General features: G+C 49.6%; 8 protein-coding genes across 9 annotated transcripts; 5 read left to right on the forward strand and 3 right to left on the reverse strand.

The window, feature by feature from the left end:
• The first annotated feature begins 87 nt into the window (after window positions 1-87).
• TrAFT101_003344 (uncharacterized protein) lies at window positions 88-3,198 on the forward strand. The gene is made up of 3 exons (XM_024905849.2): window positions 88-306; window positions 591-729; window positions 782-3,198. The coding sequence occupies exons 1-3, from the start codon at window positions 298-300 to the stop codon at window positions 2,635-2,637; spliced, it is 2,004 nt and encodes a 667-aa protein (XP_024766904.1). The 5' UTR covers window positions 88-297; the 3' UTR covers window positions 2,638-3,198.
• Window positions 3,042-4,479, reverse strand: TrAFT101_003345 (uncharacterized protein). Its single transcript, XM_024903231.2, has 2 exons — window positions 3,866-4,479; window positions 3,042-3,803 (listed from the first exon to the last, which is right to left on the reverse strand). Exons 1-2 carry the CDS (start codon window positions 4,129-4,131, stop codon window positions 3,146-3,148), a joined length of 924 nt encoding a protein of 307 aa, XP_024766903.1. The 5' UTR covers window positions 4,132-4,479; the 3' UTR covers window positions 3,042-3,145.
• A 640-nt stretch (window positions 4,480-5,119) lies between these two features.
• On the forward strand, window positions 5,120-6,900 carry TrAFT101_003346 (uncharacterized protein). The gene is made up of 2 exons (XM_024904865.2): window positions 5,120-5,990; window positions 6,049-6,900. Exons 1-2 carry the CDS (start codon window positions 5,406-5,408, stop codon window positions 6,823-6,825), a joined length of 1,362 nt encoding a protein of 453 aa, XP_024766901.1. The 5' UTR covers window positions 5,120-5,405; the 3' UTR covers window positions 6,826-6,900.
• Window positions 6,901-7,295: 395 nt separating this feature from the next.
• Window positions 7,296-7,932, forward strand: TrAFT101_003347 (uncharacterized protein; the record flags this gene model as incomplete). Its single annotated transcript, XM_024898964.1, has 2 exons — window positions 7,296-7,688; window positions 7,744-7,932. The coding sequence occupies 2 exons, from the start codon at window positions 7,296-7,298 to the stop codon at window positions 7,930-7,932; spliced, it is 582 nt and encodes a 193-aa protein (XP_024766900.1).
• TrAFT101_003348 (uncharacterized protein) lies at window positions 7,747-10,078 on the reverse strand. Of its 2 annotated transcripts, XM_024905848.2 has the most exons (4): window positions 9,603-10,078; window positions 9,159-9,544; window positions 8,440-9,077; window positions 7,747-8,381 (listed from the first exon to the last, which is right to left on the reverse strand). In XM_024905848.2, exons 1-4 carry the CDS (start codon window positions 9,630-9,632, stop codon window positions 7,954-7,956), a joined length of 1,482 nt encoding a protein of 493 aa, XP_024766899.1. In that variant the 5' UTR covers window positions 9,633-10,078; the 3' UTR covers window positions 7,747-7,953. The 2 variants fall into 2 exon arrangements, with proteins under 2 accessions (XP_024766899.1, XP_065982960.1); XM_066126853.1 differs by having other exon boundaries at window positions 7,747-9,077.
• A 600-nt stretch (window positions 10,079-10,678) lies between these two features.
• On the forward strand, window positions 10,679-11,983 carry TrAFT101_003349 (uncharacterized protein; the record flags this gene model as incomplete). Its single annotated transcript, XM_024909335.1, has 2 exons — window positions 10,679-11,521; window positions 11,597-11,983. 2 exons carry the CDS (start codon window positions 10,679-10,681, stop codon window positions 11,981-11,983), a joined length of 1,230 nt encoding a protein of 409 aa, XP_024766898.1.
• A 38-nt stretch (window positions 11,984-12,021) lies between these two features.
• On the reverse strand, window positions 12,022-13,084 carry TrAFT101_003350 (uncharacterized protein). The gene is made up of 2 exons (XM_024898891.2): window positions 12,966-13,084; window positions 12,022-12,848 (listed from the first exon to the last, which is right to left on the reverse strand). Exons 1-2 carry the CDS (start codon window positions 13,006-13,008, stop codon window positions 12,043-12,045), a joined length of 849 nt encoding a protein of 282 aa, XP_024766897.1. The 5' UTR covers window positions 13,009-13,084; the 3' UTR covers window positions 12,022-12,042.
• A 551-nt stretch (window positions 13,085-13,635) lies between these two features.
• On the forward strand, window positions 13,636-14,907 carry TrAFT101_003351 (uncharacterized protein; the record flags this gene model as incomplete). The annotated part of the gene is made up of 2 exons (XM_024903230.1): window positions 13,636-13,748; window positions 13,809-14,907. The coding sequence occupies 2 exons, from the start codon at window positions 13,636-13,638 to the stop codon at window positions 14,905-14,907; spliced, it is 1,212 nt and encodes a 403-aa protein (XP_024766896.1).
• Window positions 14,908-15,131: the final 224 nt, after the last annotated feature.

Here is a 15,131-nt window from a genome sequence, read left to right on the forward strand (position 1 = left end):
TGTTGTAAAATTTTCCTTAGAGGTTCCACCTCTTAAATGGCCTAGCTTAAAACAACCTCTTAAGCAAGGCTACCAATCAGCACAGCTGGTGGCCACTACTACCCAACCTTGTGGAACAACCGTTCTCTTGCTCTTTGAGCAGCCAAATTCACCTTCACTTGCGGCTCGCCGTCCATCTACCATCTCATCTGATAGCCACCACCTTGTTCTCAGAGGGAATTCTCTCTCGGGCGAACCCTTCACATCGAGCGAACTTTTTTCCGATTACGAATTTAATATACTCTACTGGCTGTTAGGATGGCTGTCGTAAGTGCACCTGTTCTCTTTCTGGCCCTCCTTCAACCCTGGCTCTTGTGGCAGATTGGGGGGCTGCCCATTCGGGGTCTCTCAACATCTGTACACTCAGAAGCATCCGACCTTGTCCTCTTCTTTCATGCCATCTATTTTATCTGCGGAAATGCCCTGCGATCTTGGCATTGGGGGTTCGAGGGGTAATCTGGTCTTTCCCATCACTTCGCCCCTCCTCTGATGCCTGCTGGGTTCCGCAGCTGGATTCCATCGGTGACGTGCATTTTAACTGACGAGTGCAGCCGCGAGCATATGCCCCTGGCTACATACAAAATGGTGCAACTAGCCTCCCATCGCCTGGCGCAGCACCCCTCCTGCCCAACCAGGGCCGTATTATCCAGACAGGACCCATAAGGATTCTTTGCGTTGCAGACGTTCGAGGTATGCTGCGAGCATCTCAGCTGTCCGTGGCACGTGCTAACAACTCTCGCAGGAAACCTGCGATCGCTCAACGACCTTGCAAAACAGGCCCGGGCTGACCATATCATCCACACTGGCGACTTCGGATTCTACGATCATACGTCCTTGGAACGGATTGTAGAGAAGACTTTGAAGCATGTGGCACAATATTCACCCCTGATTTCTGAACCGGTCAAGAAGGCTATCCAACAGGGCGGACCTGGCCCCGTGAAATCGAGATTCTCTCCGAGCGAGCTCCCCCTCTCCGAACTACCTCTTCTCCTTAGCGGAGAGCTGAAATTAGATGTCCCAGTATACACCGTCTGGGGCGCCTGTGAAGATGTCCGTGTTCTTGAGAAATTCAGATCATCCGAGTACAAAGTTCACAACCTTCACATTATCGACGAAGCTCGTTCCATGTTACTCGAAGTTGGTGGTGTAAAACTGAGACTTCTTGGCCTTGGTGGCGCTGTGGTAATGCACAAACTGTTTGATAATGGAGAGGGCCGTACCACTATAGCGGGAGGACAGGGTACAATGTGGACAACTCTGCTACAAATGGGAGAGCTGGTTGACACTGCTCATCGTGTCTATGATCCCACCGAGACTCGAGTCTTTATTACGCATGCTTCCCCGGCTCGCGAGGGTATCCTGAATCAGCTCTCCGTTACCTTGAAAGCGGACTTTTCTATCTCAGCCGGACTCCACTTCAGATATGGAAGTTCCTATAATGAGTTCAGTGTCAACCCCACGCTAGACCATTATCGTGGGAAACTTGCTGCTTCAAAAGCTTCCTTCAACGACGTCTGGGAAACTGTCAGGGGAGAGGTTGAGCCTGCCATCCAGCAGAATGAAGCGCAGCAGAATCTCCTTAAGAATGCTCTGCAAATTGTGGAAAAGATGCCTTCGACGGCTGCCGGTGGAAATCCCTTTGGGGGGCCAGTGGCGGGCTCAGGCGGTCTTGGTGCAGTTGACGAAAGTGCTTTTAAGAATATGTGGAATTTTAACCTTGCTGACGCTGCTTTTGGCTATTTGGTACTGGAAATTCAAGACGGAAGAATTGGAACTGAGATGCGCGCCCAGGGATTTAACTTCTCCCACCGAGGAGCTAAGCAGCAGTCGTCTACGGCTCCCCCGTCAGGAACTGCCGCCGCCGCCGCCGCTCCTCCAGCCTCTTCTGCTACCCCTACTGCACCCCCGGCCGCCAAACAATCTCCACCAAGCCAACAACCAAAAGCTACCCCAGCTGCCCCCATTCCCACGATACCGAACCGATCGACCCCACAGCCCACCGCGGGCAACGCTCCCTCTAACAAAGAGGCTGAGAAGGCAGCCGCTCCGACAAACGGATCGACAAACGCCCCTGAACCAGCCACCTCGCCAGCCCCCAAGACCGCAGCATCTGACATCATTGGTTTGTTTATTATGAATGTCAACACGGAAGATCAGTGCCGCGATCTATTTGATGAGGCTGACAAGTCTAAAATTCTCAAGATTGAGAAATGGGGTGGCTCCAACAAGGTTGTCCAATTCAAAACCGTTGAAGACCGCGATGGAGCTATGGGAAGGCTTCCAGAGGCAGTGAAAACACGAACTCAGGAGGACCGATCAAAGCCACTTGTGAAGATCTTCCATCATCGAGAAAGCAAGCCTTTCAACAGCCGCGGCAATGCTGGGACTTGGGGAAGCAGCGGACGAGGCGGGACAGCCACTAGTGGATATCGCAGCGCTGGCGGCACTAGTGATTCTGAAAGCAATCGACGAGGTGGCCGTGGGGGTCGCGGAGCTCGAGGTGGTGAGCGAGGACGTGGCTCTCGCGGACGAGGAGGCATAAAGGGAGATGCCGGTGTATCTCCTGCGGCAGCACCCTCCACCCCTAGTGCTGATTAAACCCAGTCATCAAATATCAAACATCATGTTCTCTGATTATCTTAGCCACTGTAATGGCATTATTCTTGTTTTATTTCGGGCGCGCACAGCCTTGAGAAATCTATCTCATTTCGCGTGGTTTTCCTTTTGGGGCAAACTGGCGTTAGGCTCTGGAAGGTTTGAGAGCAAGGTCCAGCAAAATTCATGTGTACATACGTATCTCATGAGCTTCCAGGAGGACTAGGTGTCGGCTTGAGAGTATTATTAGCCTTCGTCTTTCATTGGTTCCTCGATTAGTTCAGTCACAGAAAAAAAAATGCAACAGCTTTTGATTAAAAAGGCCAGCTATAGAGATGGTGGCCATGCTGGTGTTATATGATGGGAAATACAAAAGTGAATCGTCTTGATGAAGGAAGTGATGATTGATTGATTGTAATATCATATGATTTCTTATTAAAGCAACCCTTATGGGTGTCTCTACTGAATAATATACAAGCTAGACTTAAGACACGTAGGTCTAATGAAGTCTTCACAGAGGTTTGATGCCTTTGTGGATAGCCGCGACGCCGCCAGTCAAATCTTCATAACCTTTCCCCACAATGGCAAAACCTGCATCAGCAATCATGTCCCGGAAGTCTTCTTGGGAAGGAAACCGTTCAATGCTCTCAACGAGATATTGATAGCTGTCACGATCTCCTGCAACCAGCTGTCCAATCAATGGGATCGCGCTGAAGGACCATTGCTTGTAAATTGCATTGAAGATGGGATACTTGTCCACCTTAGAAAACTCCATACAGGCAAAGATGCCGCCCGGTTTCAGGACTCTGTAAGCCTCTCTCAAGGCTGCGGGCATGTTGGAGAAGTTCCGTATTCCAAAGGCAACTGTGTATAGGTCAAGGGAGTTGTCTTTGAGCGATGATGGCAGAACCTCGGCGTTTGCCTCGAGGAAGGAAAGAGAAGACTGATGAGAGGCTGGAAGAGACAGGGAGCGCTGCCTACCAACACTCAGCATTGCTGGATTGATGTCTGATATCGTAACGTGTACATTTGGGTTGCCGTTGTTGACATGGGCGTGCTGCAGCATGCGAAAAGCGATATCACCAGTTCCTCCGGCAACATCCAGGATGCGCTGGGGCATACCTGTAGGGTTTGTAGCCCCTGGGTTCAGCGAGGAAACGAAGTGATCTCTGGAGCAGTGTTAGCTACTGGCCTGGTGATGTGTTACCAAACGCATTGAAGACAAACTCACTTCCATAGGCGATGAATACCCATCGACATCAAGTCATTCATCTTATCGTATGATTCTGCCACACTGGTGAAGACTTCGGCAACTCGCTCCTGTTTCACGGATTCGGTGACCGTCTCATATCCAAAGTGAGTAGGACGGTCTGAGGTGGGTGTTGGTTTTGATTCACGGAGCTGGCGGCTGGTAGAGAAGAAGTGACTTGTACGAGAGATGCATGAAGCAGGTCGGAATAGCCCGGCGCGGCTTCTTACCACTGAAGAGGCAGACATGTTTGTTTTTCTGTTGGTCGTTCAGAAAAGAGTGTTGCGCGGCAATTAGCTGATTGACTTTATGGCGATGCGGTTAAGGCGTGGAGAGGGCTCTAGAGGGTGTTTTCTCTCTTGAACAAGAATTCATATGAATATCCAGCTAATAAATGAAATTTCTCCTTCGGCAAGCCACAGATATGGCAGCTTATCTTGCCAGACGATGAACAAAATTCTCTGCCAATTGCCAGTAAAAAGAGCGTAAATGAACAATTGGAATTGTTTGACGAAAATTGAAATCTGCTTCAAGGCCAGGGACTTCTCTCTACAGATTTTCTGCTGCTTCAGCGTCGTGAAGACTAGATTGAGGCTGCGCTTCTTGACGGCGATACGCGAGAAGTGCCTGGATAAATTTGTGGATACTTTTCTGGAAGAACCAGCCAATCAGCGCGATGAAGCCGAAGATGCTGAGAATGAGTATCACCAGATTAGCTGCTGGAGGGGCCATTTCAGAAGTATGAGAGAGTATTTTTGTGGCGGAAAATGCAATGCATCTACAGGAAGGACAGGATAACGTTCCCTAATCCATTGATTGATAGCTGTCAAACTTGTTTTTCACCATCAACCGAATCTGTCAGGCCTGCCACCTGGCTGCCACTCGGCCATTGCGTAGTGCCGTTCTTGGGGCTTCGTTTGGGACATGGGGCAGAATAGATAAGTTGCACATGCAATTGAGCATATATTTTAAAGAAAAAGGAGTTACGAGATGAAAAAATAAGGATTAGACAATGGCTTAAGGCCATTCATTGGTTGTGACTATCCCTGTTGAGACAGGCAAGGTAAGGCAACTTTTGGTAATGGGTACGTACTGTGGCCAGCTAAATGGGCACCTTATCTTAGTACCTGTACCTAGTAGGTAGGTAAGAAGAAATGGGCGCCCTGCATACGTACGAGGCATTCTTTCCACGGCATATAAATCAGCAGTGCCTGCAAAAGAGTTAAAGGCGTCAATTGCTTTTCCTCTCATCTGATTTGAATTCATCAGCACTCTGCAGGCAGCACGACTTGAGGACAGGGCGCGCTGCGGCTTAGTGGTGTTAGCGCTGGCGGATTCTGTCGGCTCAATTGCGACCGCTCTCTATCGGCATCCTCGCTCCTTGTCCCGAGATCAAGTTGCCTTCCCCGGATTTCCATGTTAAAAGTAATAGTGCCTGCATCTTGACGTGAACCAAACATTCCGCACTTCTCCAAAGGGCCCAGAGACTCAACCCTTTCGTCTAATCCCAACGGCACTCCAGATGAACTCTCGCGTCATTCCGAGGGCCTCTTTACGGAGGCTGGCAGCTAGCACGAAGCCATGTGTGTCTGTCGTCTCCAACTCCATCCGGAGTGCTGGGAGCCTTTCTCAGCGGCCCAATTCTAATTTCGTCTCATTTCCTGGAGCCCTGAAGAGCTCCTTTACCAGTTCTCTCAAGTTCGAGACTCCCGACTCATACACAGCCCTTCAGACCTATCGAGTCGTGGATCAAGATGGTCAAATCGTCGACCCCTCCTTCAACCCTGACATCCCCGATGAGACAGTAATCAAGCTTTACAAGGACATGCTGTTCATCTCCATCATGGATCTCATCATGTTCGACGCTCAGAGACAAGGCCGCCTAAGCTTTTATATGGTAAGCGCTGGCGAGGAAGCAGTGAGCGTGGGCAGCTCTAGCGTATTAGACAGAGAAGATGTCGTTTTCTGCCAGTACCGAGAGCAGGGATTTTTCAAGGAGAGGGGATTTACCACCGAGCAATTCATGTCACAATTGTTTGCCAACAAGAAGGACTCTGGTCGGGGAAGAAACATGCCGGTCCACTACGGATGCAAGGAATTGAATATCGTGAGTGGCCAACCTTGAACGCAATGCCGCATTTGATAACTAACGCTCCCGGCAAAAGCACACTGTTTCTTCACCATTGGCAACACAGCTTCCGCAGGCATCGGGAGCAGCATATGCATTGAAGTTACAGAAGCTACAAGATCCCAACTTAAAGCCGCGAGTAGCGGTAGTGTTTTTCGGCGAAGGAGCTGCCAGTGAAGGTGACTTCCATGCAGCGCTGAATATTGCCGCCACGCGCTCTTGTCCCATTGTTTTCATTTGCCGTAATAACGGATTTGCCATTTCCACACCCACTCTTGACCAATACCGAGGAGACGGCATTGCAAGCAGAGGAATTGGCTACGGCATTGACACAATCCGAGTCGATGGAAATGACATTTGGGCCGTCAGAGAGGCCACAAAGAGGGCACGAGAAATGGCTCTGGAGGGTGGTGGCAAGCCAGTCCTCATCGAAGCAATGACCTATCGTGTCTCTCATCATAGCACTTCTGACGACTCCTTTGCGTACCGAGCCCGCGTCGAAGTCGAGGATTGGAAGCGACGGGATAACCCCTTGACTCGACTGAGGAAATGGATGGAGGCCAAGGGATGCTGGGACGAGGCGAAGGAGAAGGAAGCTAGAACCAACCTGAGAAAAGACATCTTAAAGGCCTTTGGTGAAGCAGAAAGGGAGAAGAAGCCACCGATTGCCTCTATGTTTGAGGACATTTATGAGGAGCTGACTGAAGACCTCAAGGACCAAAAGGAACAGCTGAGGACCATGTTAGAAAAGTATCCTGAGGAGTACGATGTTGGATCTTTTGATGGCGGCATAGACAGCTTGAAAACTAAATAAGGCAACGAATTGTTAATAGATATAAATTTTCTTGTAAATTTGCGAATCACTCTATATATTGAAGTACCTATCTCACTCGCCTGTTGTAACGAGATTGTTGTGAGCTGTCTGACAAATGGGGGGCAGTATTGTCTAATATAAGATACGAAAGTACAACGCAGACTAATTTACCCTTGCTTCTGTGTAAATATGGCAGCGGTCAATATATAGCAACATCTTTATAGGCGAAGTACAAACACTCGTATGAAATTGGCCGGCATGGTAGATGACGCGAAATGAGTCTATATTAATACTCAGCCGTCGGACCTAGCGATTGGGCATAGCGCCAGGACCTCCAGACTCCAGTGCCTGGTACCTGTAAGCTAGTACGGAATCGCACTAGATTCGCTCTAGATTTCCGGGCAGCACCCAAAGCTCTCCACCAATTGTCACCTGTTGACATTTTGTACCTCCCAAAGCTCTCTGCCATCATGTCGTCCAAGAGGCACTCCGTCCTCCCCGCCGTCGACCGCAGCGGCCCGAAGCCGCCTGTCAACTTTTCGACGTCGCTTACCATTTCCGACAATGCCGTTCTCCAAGGCACACACTCGATCACGATGCAGGCAGAGACGGTAGTGCACCCCCGATCGCGCATCGAGTCCAGCGTCGGCAGCGTTCTTGTTGGGCGACGATGTATCATCCAAGAGCGAGTGCACCTCGGAGCTCCTTCGGACAACCAAGATAAGGGCACAGGCGGTGTTAGCCTCGGGGACTACGTGCTTATTGAAGCGGGTTCAATCATCGAAGCTGGAGGTACGGAAATCGGCGAGGGCAGCATCATCCAGGTGGGAAGCAAAATTGGAAGCGGCGCGAAGATTGGCAAAGTAAGGGCTTGAGTCACTTTGTCTTTCACACGAGAAGCTAACATGGGGAAAATAGAACTGCACAGTATCGCACTTGTCTGTTATTGCTAATGGTGATGTGCTACCCGACAACACGGTTGTCTATTCAAATGGTACACGGCGAACCGACAAACGCGGAACCCCAGAGCTTCGAAAGCTTAGCATCGTGAAACAGATTGCTATGCTGAGAAAGATGATCCCAAGTAACCCAGACAAATTCCGATAGACCGTCCAATTCCATGCTAGATTAATGAGTCATGGCGTCTTCAAAGAGCGCGCGTAGCTGGTCCTTTTCAGCTTGAAGTTCAGAGGCAAGCCCGGGGGCAAGCTTCAGCACTCGGGCCTGGGGGATAGTGCCTTCAACGAGTCCATCGATGTGTTCACTTCCGAAGCCCAGCGCCTTGAGACCCTTTGGCTGATCACCCAAGTCCTCAAGGAATTTCGTCAGGGCCTCGGCCAATACTTCTCCAGCACTCTCCAACTTTACGTTGGAGATATCAACGCCGAATGCCTCGGCTGCAAGGAGATGTCTTTCCGGGTTGGAAGGCGCAGTGAATCTAAAGACAGCAGGGGCAGAGACTGCTACCGAAACACCGTGGGGAATGAGAGGGTTTGGAATCTCATACCCAGCGTGCCTGTAACCTGGATTCTGGCCAGAGATGGGATATGACATGCCTACATAAGAGCCATTTTAGCAAAGCACACGCATTCAATTAAGGTCCGGGTTACATACCATGGCACAAATGAACTCCCGCATTTCCAAAGCCAACTCCCGCCAACGTCGCTGCCAAGAGCATCTCGCTCTGTGCCTCGAAATCCTCGGGGTCTTTCACAGCACGGGGGAGATACTTCACGGTGGCTTTAAGTGCGTGGAAAGAGAAGACATCCGAAATCGGGTTGGCTCCCTGATACGCTGGCCTCAAAATTGGATTCGTTGGTCGCGGTGTTCGCTCGGTGTAGGGGATGGCTGTCCAGGACTCAAGAGAGTGGCACAAGACGTCCAGACCAGATGCAGCCTTGACGGCAGAAGGCATGGTACGTGTGTTGAGTGGATCACAGATTCCAAGTGTTGGCTTCAGATTTCGGTGAGCGACACCAGTCTTTGCCTTCTTAGAGACGAGGTCGAAGATGGCTGTGCCTGTAGTTTCGCTGCCAGTACCTGCTGTAGTCGGGACTGCGATGAGCGGCTTCAGAGGTTTGTCAATCGGAAGCCCCTTTCCCAATGGCGCATTGACAAAGTCGAGGAAATCAGCATCCGGGTACGACGTGTACAAGTTCATTAGCTTGGCCGTGTCCATAACAGACCCTCCACCCACTGCAAGAAATGCATCTGGGTTATAAGGTCTTGCCCATGCAATTGCCTCCTTGATACTGTTTCCCCCCCAAATATGTTAGTAAAATAAGCAATGCGACCAACAGATGCCGGTACAGGCTGAAGAGGTGGGCAATTACGAGCTGTCTTTTGGTTCTATCCTCACGTCGGAGAAGACCTTGAAGTTGACGCCTTCGCGAGTAAGGGCTTCTCTCACTTGTCTCATGGCATCCAATTGATCCACGGTCTTGTCGGTGACGACGCATACTCTTTGTGACCCAAGGTTCTTCAGGTCCATGCCGACTTCCTGAGTCACGCCAGCACCGAAGCGAATGGAAGACGCTGCCATTTCAAAGGCATACTCCTTCAAGTTTGCATTCGAAGGCGTGGCATAACGTCGACCTCCCAAGCTCTGTGAGAACTTAGGCGGGGTGCGCTGGTGATAACCCGGGTTTGAGTGGCATGGACATGATGGAGGATGAGTATACTGAATTGTCCGGAGGAGACTCGAAGCCCGCTTGGCGGCCTAGCATTACGTTTAGTATAAATGTCAAGTGAAGCATCAATTGGCGAAACAACCATACATTTGGCACAACTCTGACAGCGGCTGACATGATTGTTTATTCCTTTTCGTATTCTCAACAGTGATATTGATAACTTGGTAGTTTGCGGGGTTGAGTTGAGCGCCGATGTGAAGGGCCAGGTTAAATAACCGCGGCTATTAGTCAAGTGCTAAGCCCCAAGGATTTATCGACAACGGCAAGAGTCCAAGGAAGCACTTGCTTGACTCGAGTCAACAAAGTACACGGAAGTTGCCTATGAAGTAGCTAACGAGCAATCTGGTCTTATTATATTTCTCGAAATTCCACTAAGTGCCTAACGAGGGCCCAATTGAATTGACTGGGATCAATCTGACTATCCCGAACCCCCGATTTCGTGCTTACGAAGGATCCAGAGGAATAATGTTCTTCCTCGTTCAAAGCTGACATTTCTGCTATGCATCAAGTAATGCAATAACGAGGTGGTGATAATGGGGATGCGCACATGGGGATCCTACCCCAAACGCGGGTAGGCGCTTGCAAGGCGCGCAGTTTAAACGGTTTAGGCTTGTTTTGTCAAAATTCTTGCTCTGTACCCTTTGGAGTTAGGCGCTCCACTTTTAACAATCGCCGCCCTTGGGGGCGCCGAGGCCCTTTAAGCATTCAGTTTTTCCATGGATCCCTAATCCTTCCACAAGGCTGTTTTAAATATTTTCTCTTAATAATAATGTATTTATCTGTTTTTAATTTTATTTTTTAGTATTAAATATTATAAATTCACTTTTACTAAATTTTAAATGTAAAAATAGAAGTTAGCACCTGTAAATGCTGCTCTTAATCCATGTTTAAGAATTTTCAATTCCCCCGTACGGAACGTTTGTTATGCCATCGGCTCAGCCGGATGATCTCAGCAAGTGCTGTCGAATCTCAGGTGACAACGTCATCGCCCGTAGCAGGTTGCCCGACCTTGCTTGACCACCCTACTTCCGTGATACATATTATAAGAAAATGGCTCCCGCGGCACCCAAGTGAACAATGTTTGTCGACAATTAATTTTTTTTTCCTTCTGCTCTTTACACTTGACCTGTATTCCCTGAACGCGTCGCGATCGCAGACGAACGATGCCGGGCATAGGTCAAGATTATACCGTTAGCCGGTCTTTGTCCGATACACCAAATGAAGCCTCCGGAAGACCTGTCAGGGCCACCGCAAATAGCCCTTTGGGCTCTCTACAGGGAACCGCCTCGCTACCGAACATTGTAACCTTTGCGCATGCGGATAGCTTCGGAAGCAGACCACACCAGCGTGCATTTGGTGCAGACTCCCCTCGAACATCAGATGCGCCCCGGCGAAGCCTTTCATACGCCTTGCGACAAGAAGCAGAAGTTTACTACGACTCGCGAGCCGCAACACACGATGAATGGAAACGACGGGATCGAACGCTACAAGACTACTATCATAATAATCCTCAACTCTTGCCGCAGCTACCTTTTACTTGGCATCATGGATGGAAGCGCTGGAGACTCTTCCTTTTTGCGATTATGGTGTGTATCGACGGCTCGGTAATACCGATCGTGCTCTACTATGCAATGAGATACGCAGGCCATGTTCAGGGCTGGATTATCTTCGCTGTGGTCACCACTATTTGGGGCGGCCCAACATATGTCGAATTTGGTATCAGAACCTGGCGACTTATGAAGAAGGAGAGATTTTATCGTCCATTGGGCACGAATAGCCGCTGGTGCTTCGATATACTGAACTGGGCATCCGTGCTTACCATCACTGCCGTTACGGCCCTCTTCATTGTGGGCAGTGCACCGCATGAGGTTTGGCTGAGAGTTCTCTGCATGCCAGCGCCGGCCATCTTGTACAGCCTTGGCGGCGTCCTCGGTCTAATCACTCTGTTCAACTATATGAACTGGCGCGCCCCTTTCCGCCTCAGTTCCACTGCAAAGGGCGAAAAGGTACAGTTGCAATGACCCCGTCCTATGTCTCTTTAGTAAGCGGCATCTTATACTGACTCTCTTTTTCTCGAATAGGTTCTGCCGGGAGTGTATTATTTCATTGAAGATGTCGTTGCCGTCAATGCCGGTGCCGGCAGGCCGTACAGAGAAGCTTTTGCGGCCCGTTATAATGCTAGCCCCCGCTTCCAGCAAATGCTGTTCAAGCAATCCGTATTCTGGTCCGTGCCAGCGCTTCTGCTGGCTGCCGCCCTCACCGTCATTGCACTCGTACATGAAGTTCCAGCAACTGTTGCGTATGGAGTATGCTGGGCCGTGCCGTTCATATGGTGTGCGGTCTGGGGCTGGATAACAGTCATCTGGTGTAAGCGAGATATGGTCCGCGAAAGAGTGGAGTGGGAAGAGAAATACCCTACTGAGAAACATGGCACTGCAACGAACAATATACCTTTAGCGACGGTATAGCTGTATCTATCAAGCTTGCTATTTTTTTTTTTTTTTTTACACATGAAGTTTGCGTTTCTTTAGCGACCCCGCATCTCTTTACCGCACCTAGCCCATACGTCGTTGGCGGTGATTGCTGTGCTGATAATCATGGCCAGTGCGATCACTGCAGGATGAACTTCGAACAACCCAATAGCAGTGGCTGGAAGGAGAACGTCCATGGTGTCGGCTACGAGCTTCAGCATCAGCGAAGGGACAGCCTCCTTGGATATCGTCGCTCCGCCCTTCGGTGCCACTTGATCCCCAGATCCTTTCTGTTGATTCGCCCCTGGTGTTCCCGACGCAGACCCATCTTCCTTCTGATGCTCGTTCTTTTCACTGGAGCTCTTCTCTTGAGAGTCGCGATTGGATGACCCATAAGGAGCCGCCGCTTGTTTACCAAGACAGCGCAACAGCGCAACACCAGTGCGGAACAGCGAGATGCATAAAGCGATGAGCCAAAAGACTTGAGCTTGATGATTTAAATTAGCAGTCTGCTCTGCACCGAATATCTCCAGCTGGTCTACTTCTAGCAGATCGAGCAGAGTCACTGATTCGAGCATGCCATAGAGGCCCAGGCATGTTTTGCCGAGCACATCGAGCAATGTCTCAAAATCCAATACCTTGGAAGAATACAAATCCCATCCCAGCTGGAATTGCTCAAGGAAGCGGAAAAGACGCAGGAGACGCCTGGTTACGTTGATCTTCGCCCGCAAATCCAGAAATGACGTTGACGGTGGGAACTTGGTTGACGTTAGAGACAGCAATGCGGCTACTTGAGAGAACCGATATGTGGCGAGGAGAGAGACCAGAGCCTGGACGAAGCGTAATGATCGCTCAATGCCGGCTTGGCAGGCGTCAGCATTGTTTGGAGACCTGGATACAAGATTTTTCCCTATTCAATGTGCCGATTTTCCACGCTAAGTGGTCAATCGGCTCAGTAAGATTTGGGGATGCAACACACCATTATCTGTTCCGAAGGCAATAAATTGGCGCAGGAGTGCCATAATAAAGGTACTAATTATTTACACAGCAATTGCATGCGTTGAGACAAAGGCGAGATTGAATGAAGATAGCGTATCCAAAGAAGAAGAAGAAAATTGCGATAGACTTTGAATGAGGAATGAAAGCAGAGGCAGCCTGTTTAATGTTTTGGGTGGTAATTGAGCGTATTGGTGGTGTGGAATACCGGCATAATGATTTGATGAAGGGTTAATGTAGCAATACAGTGATAGCTCACTATTTTAGGGGCTTTGCAAGATATGATAATGAGACTACAGGCCGATTTTTGTTTTCTTACGGGCTACCGAGTGAAGCTACCCACACAGTTTAAGTGATGCGCCCGGCTAAGAGTGGCTTTCATCCAACCCGACATTTTCCTTCTATTACCACCACAGAGCCTATTCTCGTTAGCATATGCCTCGGAGACAATGATAGCTTCAATGACGGTTTCGAAAAGCCAAAAACCCCCTATTGTAAAATTGAAATGATACAGTAAACGCTGTCAAGCGTCAACGTTCCTTGTGCACGGTGCAGGGTAGCGACCAGCTAAAGCAGGCAGACGCGAAGCCTGATGGACACCCACAGCTTGCTGGCGCATCATCGACTCATTGGCAAATTCTTAGACTTCTGCCATGTTTTCATCGCTAGCCGCCATTCGCCGCCGATACTACAGCGTGCTGAGATTACCGCATATTCGAAAGAGCGTTTCCGTGAGGTGTGGCTCTGGAGGCTTTGTAGATATCGAGTGCGTGAATCACAAAACCCCATTACTACGGCAGCGACTCAGCGCTAACGCCTACAGCAGTTTATATAACGTCGACGAGTTTTCGCCTTCTAAATTCCTGGTTGTTCATTTGCCTCCATCACCGGAATACGCCAACGGTGTAAAGCAATTGCCGGAATTCTTGCATGACTGGCCTGTCGCTAGCATTAACTATCGATGGGAGACTGAACGTCGCAATGTCGCAGGCCAAGAGGCCGTAAGCCAGGAACAAGAGTTTGCCGACTCTGTAGATTGGCCTGTGCCGATGCATGATGTAGCATTTGCTTACCAATGGATAACCGGAGCTCTGATGCCCCCAAACAAAGGTCGAGGGGGCATTTATGTCTACGGATCTCATCTCGGCGCCGGCCTGGCCATGTCCCTCGCATTGACCGAGTCGCGCCCAAATGAAGCGTTTTGTGTGCGTGGCATCGCAGCTTACAATGGGATCTACAACTGGACCATGTTCTTGCCAGGCCACAGAATAAACATGATTAGGTCAATGATGGACGCTGCAAGGCTTTCGCGGCGTACAGACGGCAATCTTATACTTGATACCCTGCAACAGAGATTGGTGTCCCTGTTTCAAACGCCATCCAATCTCTTTGACCCCTTCGCAAGTCCAAGCCTCTTCTTCCACAATCCAGGGCTATCCATACCAGAATCATTTTACAAATCTGCAGACGTCGCCAACGTTGTCAGCACATTGAAAGGACAGGCGAGTGACGTGACGAAGGGAACTGGATTGCCCCGTAACTCTCATCTTGTGTTCCCTCCCAGAAAATCAAATATGAAGATTCCTGAAACCATCCTCTTACATGACGCGCCGTCTGGACCGCCGTCACGCCAACCAAGAACAAAAACAGCACTTAAAGGCTTAAAGCACGGAGACCAAAGAAACACATTCAAGAATCAAGCGGATGAAATTGCCAGTTTAATGAGACGCGGCTTGACCATGGTTGAGCTTAAGGGGCTAGCGAAATGGATTGAGGACGCGCATTATCTGGCAGAAGAGCCGAAACGCAGAATTCAGGTCGTCGAAGTAGGGCAAGAAAGGGACGATCTGGAACTGAATGAATTCGGCCAGCAGGTTGTGTTAGATTGGCTGAATGAGAATCTTAGAACAATAGACATGAAATAACACAGCTATCGCTAGGTACATGGCATAAATCGCTCTGCTGACGTCAGTGACTGCGCGAAGCCGGGTATGCCAAGCTTCATGAAAGAGTACAAGTTTAAGCATAATGATCTGATGTGTTCATATGTGATGGGTATATTCGGACAGGCAGGTATATTATTGGTGCTTGGCAGAAGTCCCGTATCGGTATGCTTCTGCCGTATCTCCCCAGCTCCACGACTGAGCTC

The sequence above is a fragment of the Trichoderma asperellum genome, chromosome 2, assembly GCF_020647865.1.
Source record: "Trichoderma asperellum chromosome 2, complete sequence".
NCBI lineage: Eukaryota > Fungi > Ascomycota > Sordariomycetes > Hypocreales > Hypocreaceae > Trichoderma > Trichoderma asperellum.

What these genes read in the sequence shown, in the direction of transcription:
- TrAFT101_003344 (XM_024905849.2), top strand. An exon ending in TTGCGTTGCAGACGTTCGAG is followed by an intron (nt 730 to 781) that starts GTATGCTGCGAG and finishes CAACTCTCGCAG; the next exon opens with GAAACCTGCGATCGCTCAAC.
- TrAFT101_003345 (XM_024903231.2), bottom strand. Translation starts at nt 4,131, where the DNA reads ATGTCTGCCTCTTCAGTGGTAAGAAGCCGCGCCGGGCTATTCCGACCT. An exon ending in GGTATTCATCGCCTATGGAA is followed by an intron (nt 3,804 to 3,865) that starts GTGAGTTTGTCT and finishes ACACTGCTCCAG; the next exon opens with AGATCACTTCGTTTCCTCGC.
- TrAFT101_003346 (XM_024904865.2), top strand. Translation starts at nt 5,406, where the DNA reads ATGAACTCTCGCGTCATTCCGAGGGCCTCTTTACGGAGGCTGGCAGCT. An exon ending in GATGCAAGGAATTGAATATC is followed by an intron (nt 5,991 to 6,048) that starts GTGAGTGGCCAA and finishes TCCCGGCAAAAG; the next exon opens with CACACTGTTTCTTCACCATT.
- TrAFT101_003348 (XM_024905848.2), bottom strand. Translation starts at nt 9,632, where the DNA reads ATGTCAGCCGCTGTCAGAGTTGTGCCAAAT. An exon ending in CTGTCAGAGTTGTGCCAAAT is followed by an intron (nt 9,545 to 9,602) that starts GTATGGTTGTTT and finishes ACGTAATGCTAG; the next exon opens with GCCGCCAAGCGGGCTTCGAG. An exon ending in GGGAGTTCATTTGTGCCATG is followed by an intron (nt 8,382 to 8,439) that starts GTATGTAACCCG and finishes GCTCTTATGTAG; the next exon opens with GCATGTCATATCCCATCTCT.
- TrAFT101_003350 (XM_024898891.2), bottom strand. Translation starts at nt 13,008, where the DNA reads ATGGCACTCCTGCGCCAATTTATTGCCTTCGGAACAGATAATG. An exon ending in TGCCTTCGGAACAGATAATG is followed by an intron (nt 12,849 to 12,965) that starts GTGTGTTGCATC and finishes ACGCCTGCCAAG; the next exon opens with CCGGCATTGAGCGATCATTA.